Source organism: Vombatus ursinus, unplaced genomic scaffold, assembly GCF_900497805.2.
Source record: "Vombatus ursinus unplaced genomic scaffold, bare-nosed wombat genome assembly UNPS02014793.1, whole genome shotgun sequence".
Classification (NCBI taxonomy): domain Eukaryota; kingdom Metazoa; phylum Chordata; class Mammalia; order Diprotodontia; family Vombatidae; genus Vombatus; species Vombatus ursinus.
The window spans coordinates 11,976,516-11,987,455 of record NW_020954571.1 but is presented as its reverse complement, the minus strand read 5'-3'; the positions used below and the strand labels follow the sequence as shown (position 1 = coordinate 11,987,455).

General features: G+C 41.1%; 1 protein-coding gene across 1 annotated transcript in view; it reads right to left on the bottom strand.

Annotated features, from left to right (window-relative positions):
* AK1 (adenylate kinase 1) overlaps window positions 1-10,940 on the bottom strand; it is a 12,009-nt gene that overhangs the window by 443 nt on the left and 626 nt on the right. The window contains exons 3-5 of the mRNA XM_027869658.1: window positions 9,924-10,087; window positions 6,759-6,875; window positions 3-35 (exon numbers count right to left, since the gene is read on the bottom strand). Of these exons, the coding sequence (XP_027725459.1) occupies window positions 3-35; window positions 6,759-6,875; window positions 9,924-10,087 (314 nt within the window). The remainder of the gene's footprint in view (window positions 1-2; window positions 36-6,758; window positions 6,876-9,923; window positions 10,088-10,940) is intronic.

Below are 10,940 nucleotides of genomic sequence, written 5' to 3'. Positions count from 1 at the left end.
GCATCTATATAAAGCAGCAGTGTAGGGGAGCCAATCTAGGGTGACAAGGAGAAGAAAGGGGATAGGGAATCAGGACAGAGCAGCTCTGGGTTCTGATCCCAATTGTACCAACCTGTTGGGTGATGCTGAACAAATCACTCAAACCTCACTGAACTTCCACATCTTTAGCCCCAGAGTCTTTGTCTTGTGACATTTGGCACCTGTGGCTATAATAGGATTGGATGATCAGAGGTCCAACCTCCCTTCATTTTATAAATTGAGAAAATGCAGGTTCAGAGAATCAGAGGCCTTCGCCAAGGTAAACAGCAGAACTGAGGTCCATTATCAGGTTTTCTGATTCTAAATCCTCAGGTTTCATCCCATAACACCATGATGGTTAGGCTCATTATGAGGTATGATTTGTTTAATTTTTTTTTCAATTATCAAACTTTTTTTATGAGGCAGTTGGTAGCACAGTGGAAAGAGCACTGGGCCTGGAGTCAAGAAATCCTGAGTTCAAATCTGACCTCAGACATTTACTAGCTATGTGACCCTGGACAAGTCCCTTAAATTCCATTTGTCTCAGTTTCCTCAAATGTAAAAACAGTACCTATCCCCCAGGATTGTTGTGAGGATCAAATGAGATAATACTTATGAAAGTGCTAGCACAATGCCTGGCACATAGTAAGCACTATGTAAATGTGTATTCCCTCCCCTCCCCTGTTTTTCTTCCCTTCCAATGGAAAAAAGGAAAAGAAAACAAAACCCTACTATCAAAGAAGCATAGTCAAGCAAAACAAATTCCCACATTGGCTACGTCCAAAAATATGCATCTAATTCTACATATGAGTTCATCCCCTCTCTGTCAGGAAGTGGGTAGCATTCTTTATCATTGGTCCTCTAGAACCATGGTTGGTCATTGTGAGTCTTCCTCTTCCGTTAATCTGGGCAATTTATATTTTTGTAAATATTCATCCATTTCACTAAGATTGTCAAATTTATTGGCATACAGTTGGGCAAAATAGCTCCTAATTATTGTTTTGATTTCCTCTTCATTGGTGGTGAATTCACCTTTTTCATTTTTGATGCTGGTAATTTGGTTTTCTTCTTTCTTTTTTTAAATCAAATTCACCAAAGGTTTATCTATTTTATTAATTTTTTTCATAAAACCAGCTTAGTTTTATTTATTAGTTTAAGTTTTCTTAATTTCAGTTTTATTTATTTCTCCTTTGGTTTTCAGAATTTCTTATTTGGTATTTAATTGGGGATTTCAATTTGTTCTTTTTCTAGCTTTTTCAGTTGCATACCCAATTCATTGATCTCTTCTTTCTCCATTTTATTCATGTAAGCATTTAGAGATATAAAACTTCCCCTAAGGACCCCTTTTGCTGCATTCCATAAGTTTTGGTAAGTTGTCTCATTATTGTCATTCTCTTGGATGAAGTTACTGATTGTTTCTATGATTTGTTGTTTGACCTACTCATTCTTTAGGATTAGATTATTTAGTTTCCAATTAATTTTTGGAGTATCTTTCCATGGCCCTTTATTACATGTAATTTTATTGCATCATGATCTGAAAAGGATGCATTTAATATTTCTGCCTTTCTGCATTGAATTGTGAGGTTTTTATGCCCTAGTACATGGTCAATTTTTGTGTAGGTGCCATGTATCACCAAGAAAGAGGTATATTCCTTTCTGTCCTTATTCAGTTTTCTCCAGAGGTCAACCATATTTAACTTTCCTAAAATTCTATTCATCTCCTTAACTTCTTTCTTGTTTATTTTGTGGTTAGATTTATCTAGTTCTGAGAGGGGGAGGTCGAGGTCCCCCACTAGTATAGTTTTGCTGTATATTTCTTCTTGTATCTCCCTTAACTTCTTTAAGAATTTGGATGCTATATCACTTGGTGCATATATTTAGTTTAGTAATGATATTACTTCATTATCTATGGTACCTTTTCCCAGGATGTAGTTTCCTTCCTTATCTCTTTTAATTAGATCTATTTTTGTTTTTGCTTTGTTTGAGATCAGGATTGCTACCCTTGCTTTTTTTTTTACTTCAGCTGAAGCATAATATATTCTGCTCCAGCCTTTTACCTTTACTCTGTGTGTACCCCTTTGCTTCAAATGTGTTTCTTGTAAACAACATATTGTAGGATTATGATTATCTACTCTGATAACTGTTTCCGTTTTACGGGAGAGTTCATCCCATTCACATTCACAGTTATGATTACTATCTGTGTCTTCCTCTCTATCCTATCCCCCCCATTTATGCTTTTTTCTCTCCTTTCTCCCTTTCCCTCCTCATCAGAGTTTTGCTTTCAACCACCACCTTCCTCTTTCTGCCTCCCTTCTATTAGTCCCTCCCTTTTCTTCCCCTTTACCCTTTCTACTTCTTCCTTCCCTTCTATTCACCCCCTCCCTTTTCTTTTCCCTTTCCCCTCCTACTTCCTATATGGTAAATTAGATTTCTATACCTAACTGATTATGTTATTCCCTCTTTGAACTAAATCTGATGAGAGTAAGGTTCAAATAATGCTCATCTCCCTCCCTTCTTTCTCTCTACTGTAATGGGTTTTTGTGCCTTTTCATGTGATGTAATTTATCCTTGTCTGCCTCCTCCTTTCCTCTTCTCCCAGTACAATCCCTTTTTACCACTTAATTGGATTTTTTACCATCACATCAAAGTCAACTTATACCCAGGCCCTCTGTCTAAGTGTACCCCCTTTTAAACATTATAATAACATTACAATTCTCAAGAGTTACAAGTGTCATCTTCCCTTGTAGGGATATAAACAGTTTGCCCTTATTAATGATAATATGTTGTTGTTTTTGTTGTTGTTTGCTTTCCTGTTTACCTTTTTATACCTCTCTTGAGTCTTGTATTTGAAGGTCAAATTTTCTGTTGAGCTCTGGTCTTTTCATCAGGAAGATTTGGAAGTCCCCTATTTTGTTGAATGTCCATCTCCTTCCCTGAAAGATTATGCTCAGTTTCACTGGGTAGTTGATCCTTGGTTGTAATCCAAGCTCCTTTGACTTATGGAATATTGTATTCCATGCTCTCCAATACTTTAATGTAGAAGCTGCAAGTAATCCTGCAAGTAATGTAGAAGCTTCGTAATCCTGACTGTGGTTCCATGATATTTAAACTGTTTCTTTCTGGCTACTTGCAGTATTTTCTCTTTGACCCGGTAATTTTGGAATTTGGCTACAATATTCCTTGGTGTTTTCAATTTGGGATCTCTTTCAATTGGTGATTGGTGGATTCTTTCTATGGCTATTTTACCCTCTGGTTCTAGGACCTCAGGGCAATTTTCTTTGATGATTTCCTGAAAGATGCTGCCCAGGCTCTTTGTTTTTCCATCATGGTTTTCAGGTAGATCAATAATTTTTAAATTGTCTCTCCTGGATCTGTTTTCCAGGTCAGTTGCTTTACCAACGAGGTATTTTATGTTTTCTTGTATTTTTTTCATTCTTTTGTTTCTGTTTGATTCTTACTCTCTCATAGTCATTAGCTTCCACTTGCTCCATTCTAATTTTTCATGAGTTCTATTAGATTTTGTGCCTCCTTTTTCACTTGGCCAATTCTACTTTTTAAGGACTTGTTTTCTACAGTTAATTTGTGTCCTTCTTCTTCCAAGGTATTGACTCTCTCTTGCATACCTCTCATTTCTTTTCCCAATTTTTCCTTCTACCTCTTCTATTTGACTTTTTAAATGCTTCTTGAAATCTTCCAAGAAGGCTTTTTGGGCTTGAGACCAGTTCATATTCCCCTTTGAGGTTTTGGATGTGGGCATATTGACAATGTTGTCCTCTTTTGAATTTGTACCTTGATCTTCCCTTTCCCCAAAATAAGAATCTATGATCATTTTCCATTTCTGCTTTTTGTTCATGGTGCTTGCCTATTTCCATACTAAAAAAAAAAAATGCTGGAGCAAGGAGGCATTTACCCAAACTTCTTTTCCTGCTCACCCAGGCCTTGAATGTTTGGCTCCTGCTCGTCCAGGCCTCGCACAGGGATGTTTACCTACTAGTGGATGTCTGTCAGCCTAGAGCTTTGCCTTCTGGAATTGTGCTTCCCTGAGTTGTGTTGCAGCACTGGGTGATTTGGCTGCTGGAGAATGCCATTGCCAGTAGTGGTTTTCCAAGCTGGCGTCTACCGGTTCCCCTGCCTGTATTGAGGCTCTCGGGGAGGGGGGGATAGGGGTCCTGGTGTTGGCATTTGCCTGCTCCACCAACCTGGGTCTCACGATCTTCCCTTGGTATGCTGAGGTGGGCTTGCTGCTGGCTTGTTGGAATGCCTCCAGTCCTGTACTGCTCCCCCTCCCCCAGAACAAGAGGGGCCTTTCGCTCAAGCTTCCTGGGCTACAAGACTGCTGTGCCCTGTCTTTTTGCTGGCTCAGGGTTTTTCCTGGGTTGATATTTTCTGGGCTTTCAGAGATCAATGAGGGAGGGTGAGAGTGACTTACTTCTTATTCCACCATCTTGGCTCCCAGAAGTGAAGCCATTGTGAGTCTTTTGCTTCACTTTTACAATGCTGATGCTATCATCTAAATTGTCCTCCTGGTTCTGCTCACTTTACTCTGCATCAGTGCTACAACTCTTCCCTGGAACCTCTTCTTCCTCATTTCTTATAGCACTCATATATCATAATTTGTTTAGTCATTGCTCAGTTGGTGGACATCCTTTTAGTTTCTAGTTCTTTACTGCTACATAAAGAACTGCCATAAATATTTTTGTACATTCGAGTCCTTTTCCCCTTTGTTTATCTCCTAGGTGTATAGGCCTGATAATGGCATTTCCAGGTCAAAGGGCACTGGTTAGTAACTTTTTGGACATAGTTCTGAATTGCTTTCCAGGAAGGATGTACCAATTCACAGCCCCATCAACATCAATTGCATCAATGCGCTCGTCTTCTATGGAGTGTGATCTTGACATTAGAGTACAAGCTCCTTGAAGGCAGGAACTCTTTTTCATTTTTTAATTGTATTCCTAACAACCAGCACAGTGCCTGGCATATCAATGAATCTTTAATAAATGATCATTAATTTGGATTGAACTGAATTGGTCACAACACTGTGTGCTTGGCAAACTTTTCAATAGTTTATTCAGGGCCATTGGTTCCAATATCCAGGCACCCATATGATGTAAGATTATTTTGAGTTGCAAGTATGTGACCCAGGTGAATTATATTATTCGGCTGGTGAAGAAATGATACAATTAAGGATTGGAAAGCTTGCACAGAAACTCAAGACAAAAACTGTCTACAAGGCTATGTAGAGAGGCGCCATTGCTCTGGGAATCCGAGAACTAATAAAGGCATGGGATGCTGGAAGGAGCTGGGCTCAGCCACAGCCCAGCAGCTTTAGACAGCCATGTGCTGTTTGTATGGGATGTGCAGGCCCCCATCCTGGAGATGAAGTCACCAAAGCTCTCTCCTGGTTTTCTCCAAGGCGAAAATCTAAGTGACCACAGTACCCTCTTGTGTCTAGGGGAGGGAAAACCATTTGAGACAGAAATGGAGAATATCCAGCTTACATTCACTTCAACAAGCATTTACTAAAAAACCAACTAGTTGTAAAAGCACTGTGCTAGGCACAATGGGGGTATAGAAGCAAAATGGAACAAGTTCCTGCCCTCAGGGAGCTTATAGTCTATTGAGGTATTTGGTTTTGGTCCCTAACCTGTAATTTCACTGCTGTAGGGAATTCTGGATATGGAAACTCTAAAGCATATTAACATCAATTTAGAGTCTTTAGAAACTTGCCTGGGACTATGGAGAGGTATGGGCCCAGGGCTGAAAAACCACCCAGTGTTAAAGGTGAGACTTGAAGCCAGGTTTTCTGGCCTTTGAAGTTGGCTCTCAATCCACTACTCTATACTGCCCTCTCTATAAGGGCACATTCAAACCAACATTTAAATGTTCTATGTATTTCACAAAACACAGGGGAAAAAATCGAAGGGTTAGAGATAGATTTTGAACATCTGATGTTTAAAGCCAAACCCGACTGAGTGCTTAGCCAGTAGCAATAGCTAGCATTTATATAAGACTTTAAAGTTTACAAAGCACTTTACAAATATTTTCTCATTTTACCTTTACAATCAACCTGGGGAATGTGCATTATTATCTCCATTTTATTTCTTTATTTTTTGTCTTTTTTGGAGGCAATTGGGGTTAAGTGACTTATCCAGGGTCACACAGCTAGTAAATGTCTGAGGCTGGATTTGAACTCAGGTCCTTCTGACCCCAAGCTGATGCTCTATCCACTGTGCCACCTAGCTGCCCATCCCCATTTTACAAACAAGGAAACTGAGGCAAGCAAGTGCCAAGCAATTTTTTGCTCAATATCACACAGCTAATATTAAGTTGGAAGTCAGATTCAAACTCAGGTCTTTCTGGACTATAGGTCAAGTGTTCTGTCATCCACTGTGCCACCTAACTGCCTGTTAGTGAAAGGGAGAGGGACTTTTTTTGGAGTATCCCAGGTTTTTCATCATGCAGATTGGTCCATTGACTTGTGGCCACTTCCAGCTATCACCTAGTGATAATATGAGCCAAGATATGAAAGGAAATGCAATTAGCAATAGAAATGTCCTCTTGGTTGGTGTAGCCAGGCTCTTCCACACAATCTAACCATGCCAAGGGGAGCAGAGAATCTCATGAGTCCTTCCAACCATGCGGCAAGGGCATCCTTCGCCCCTTGGTCACCCTCCCTCTTCCACCGAGCCTCACATGCCAAGCACCAACAGGAGGCCAGGCAGCACCCAAGCCCACCTTACCTTCTTTTCAAATTCTTCTCCCTGCTTCACTTCCCGAGGGTAGCCATCTATCAAGAAGCCCTTGGATGTCTCAACCTTGGCAATCATGGCATCTCTGAGCATATCCAACACAGTATCCTGGGGGAGAGAGGTAGGGAGCAGGGGAAGGGGGAAGGAATTGACAGGGAGAAAAGATATGTGAGTCTTCTTCTTGTTGTTCAGTTGTGTCCGACTCGTTGTGACCCCATGTGGGGTTTTCTTGGCAAAGATACTGGACTGGTTTGCCATTTCCTTCTCTAGCTCATTTTACAGAGGAGGAAACTGAGGCAGAGTTAAGTGACTTGCCTAGGGTCACAAAGCTAGTAAATGTCTGAGGCCAGATTTGAATTCAGGAAGATGAATCTTCCTGACTCCAGGCCTGACTCTCTAACCACTGAGCCACCTGGCTACCCAGGAGCCTTTTTGGACCCTCTTCAAGATGCCTTTGATCTCTTCTCACACCTGCTGGCCCCGTTTCCTATCCTCTCTTTTCTACTACTCTAAATCCAAAGTATCCTCTGAAAGCCCAGCTCAGGCCCTACTACAGCTCAGGAAAGTTACTATGGACCACACCTAACCCTCCATCATCTGAAATGCAAAGATACTTACTATCTAAACCACATGGCTTAGATGTGAATTATATTCTGTCTTGTACTGCTGTATAGTTGGGGCTTCTGACTCCTCCCCAACTAAATCGTAAGCAACCTCTCCTTCTCCCAGCACAGCTAGACACACAATAAGGGTAGGCTCACAAAAGAGCTGCTGATGGATTAATTTTCAGAAGCAAATGGTAGAGCAAGAATTTTGAGGATCATTGATTGTTCTGCCTCCTCTTTCCTCTGCCCTTTTGCTCTCCCGATTTCACCCTGACCCATTTATTTCCCCCTCCTACTTAAGCGTATTGGGACAGTAGTAATAACAATAACTAATAGTAACCATTATTATTTGTTGTCTATCATTAATTGACTGATTAGTAATCCCTAACATGAGAGGCATTGTGTGGTATAGTAGATGGAGAACCAGCCTTGGGAGTATGAAGGACCTCCATTCAAATCCCACCTCTGACAAATGCTAGCTGTGTGACCCTAGCTACATTACTTAACTTCCTCAGGCAACTCTCTAGGACAATAAGTTACAGACAAGTTGCTGATCTGCATCAGTGGAAGGTTCTTCCACACTGGGAGTGCCCTACCTAGATGCGATCACAAGTCTAGACAACATACACCCAAACAAGATATCCCTAACATGTCTGTGGCGTGTTCACCATTTATATAATGCTTTCCCAACCCCAGAACATTCAACAGATTATAGCTTGAGGATAGGCATTGTCTCACCTTTGTCTTTATATATCCAGCACCTAATACAGTGCCTAACACATCAGTAGTTATTTAAGAAATGCTTGCTGACAGCTCTTTTTGTGGTGGCAAAGAATTAGAAATTGAGGGGATGTCCATCAATTGGGGACTGGCTGAACAAGTTGTGGTATATGAATGTAATGGAATACTATTGTGCTATAAGAAATGATGAACAGGCAGATTTCAGGAAAACCTGGAAAGACTTAACACGAACTGATGCTAAGTGAAGTGAGTAGAACCAGGAGAATGTTGTACACAATAACAGCCACGTTGTGCAATGACTAATATTGAAAGACTTAACCCTTCTCAGCAATACAAGGATCTAAGACATCTCCAAAGGCCTCATGACGGAAAATGCTATCCACATCCAAAGAAAGAACTATGGAGTTTGAATGCAGATCGAAGCATACTATTTGCTCTTTTTTTTCTTCTGTTGTGTTTTGTTTTCTCTTTCTGGTGGTTCCTCTTATTGGTTCTAATTCTTCCTTACAACATCGCTAATGTGAAAATATGTTTAATAGGAATGTATATTATAGCCTATATCAGATTGCACACCATCTAGGGGAGAAAGATGGAAAGGGAGGGGGAGAAAAATTTAAAACTCAAAAGCTTATGGAAGTGATTGTTGATAATTCAAAATAAATTAATAAAAAAAATGCTTGCTGAATTAAAATGTATTCAATTTAACAATGCAGGGCCCCCTCTATGAAATCAATGATGGCTCAAAAGAAATTTGCCTAATAGTCCAGATCAGAAAAGCTAGAATGAAAAATCATAACTATGATATGCAATCAGGAGGCCAAGAATTCATTTAGCTAGCACATCAGAATAGAGATCTAGCAAAGATGCTATAAATAGACAGCGAGGAGGGCCCAGATTGAAAGGAGCAAGAGAGTAGGAATGATGCCACTTGGGAGGTTGCTACAGTACTTTAAATGATCCCAAGCTGCTCCCCAACACCAAAACCTAATTTTCTTAAAAAACATAAGTATTTTCCCGGGGATGATCAGTCACTGTGAATCTTTAAATCACCACAATCGCTGAAGTATCAAGGTCCCGTGTAATCCAAACATCAGTGGAAAGATGCAGGATGGGTGTGAATAGGCTGACACATATTTTCAAGGATGACTTTTGCACAAGAATAATAAAGGGACTTGGTGAGGAAATGTAGGATCAGAAAAGGAGGTGGGCCAGTCATGTATCAAGAGTGAAAGATGACATGGATGGCTTGAACACTGCATTGGCACCCACAAAATGGAAAAAGGCTTAGAGGGGGGCAGCTAGGTGGCGCAGTGGATAGAGCTCTTGCTTTGGAGTCAGGAGGACCTAAGTTTACTCAGGCACTTGATACTTACTAGCTGTGTGACCCTGGACAAGTCACTTAACCCCGATTGCCTCACCAAAAAAGCAAAAACTAACAATAATAATAATAGTAATAGTAAATTTTAAAAAATAGAGAGAATGAAACTGAAGTTCAGAGAAATAAGCTGATTACTCTATACCCTGTAGGATAGAGAAATAAGAGAAAAATCAGAACTTTCGTTCTTCTGGAAGCATCTTACTCCCCCTGGGGAAAGCACAGGTGGGGATATTCATATACAGTCAATGATGACTCTTCTTCCCACCCTCCCAATCCCCACTAAGTTCCCAGAATACAGGCACACTCTAAACACTCAGCTAGATTCCAGTTTGTTGGAGGCGAACCCTGTCCCCAGGCTTCAGTTGATATCAGCCCTGTGGTCCCATTGTGCCAACACCGCTCCTCCCCTCCTCCCCCTTAATTGCTGCTTACCAAGGGTACCAGTTGTCCTTTCTCCATGATTTCTGACAGTTTCTTGCCCCTATCAGAGCCAGAGCTGACTTCTGCCCGCAGGAGATCGCCAGTGGATAGATGTGTATAGCCATATTTCTCAACAATCTTCTCGCATTGGGTCCCCTTTCCTGAGCCTGGTCCACCTAAAAGAACCATAGACACCCCTCCCCCAAATGTCATAGCTGGAAGAGATTTTAGAGATGTTATAGCCCAACCTCTTCATTTTACAGGTATAGAAACTGGAGCTCTGAGGAGAAATGAATAGCTTGCCCTGGGTCACACAGAAAGTGGCAAAGCCTGGGCTAGAATAATAATAACACTTCAACTCTATGCCTTTTCACTGGCTGTCCTCACCTCTACCTCCTGGCTTCCCTGGCTCCGAGATTAAGTTCAAATCCTAGCTTCTACAAGAGGTCTTTCCTGGTCCCCACCCCATCTTCCCTCTGAGACTACCTGCCATTTACACTATACATAATCTTGTACGTAAGAAGTTGTTTGCATGTTGTCCCACCCATCAGACTGTGAGCTCTTGGAGGGCAGGGACCTTATGTTTCCACTTCTGCATCTCCCTAGTGCTTAGTATAATACCTGGCATATGAGCTCCTAAGAAATGCTTGTTGACCTGTCGACTGACTCACATTTATATAACATTTGACAAATTGCAAAGGGCTTTCCTCACAACAATCCTGTGAAATAGATAATGCAATATGACAATCCCCTTTTTAAAGAGGAGCAAACTGAGACTCTAGGAGGTTAAATGACTTGGCCAAAGTCACGTATTGCAGCAGAGCCAGGAGTGAAACTCAGTTCTCTCTGTCTCAGACACTTACTAGCTGTGTGACCCTGGGCAAGTCAGTTAACCCTGATTGCCTCCAGAAAAAAGAAAGGAAGAAAGGAAGGAAGACAGGAAGGAAGGAAGGAAGGAAGGAAGGAAGGAAGGAAGGAAGACAGGAAGGAAGGAAGGAAGGAAGGAAGGAAGGAAGGAAGGAAGGAAGG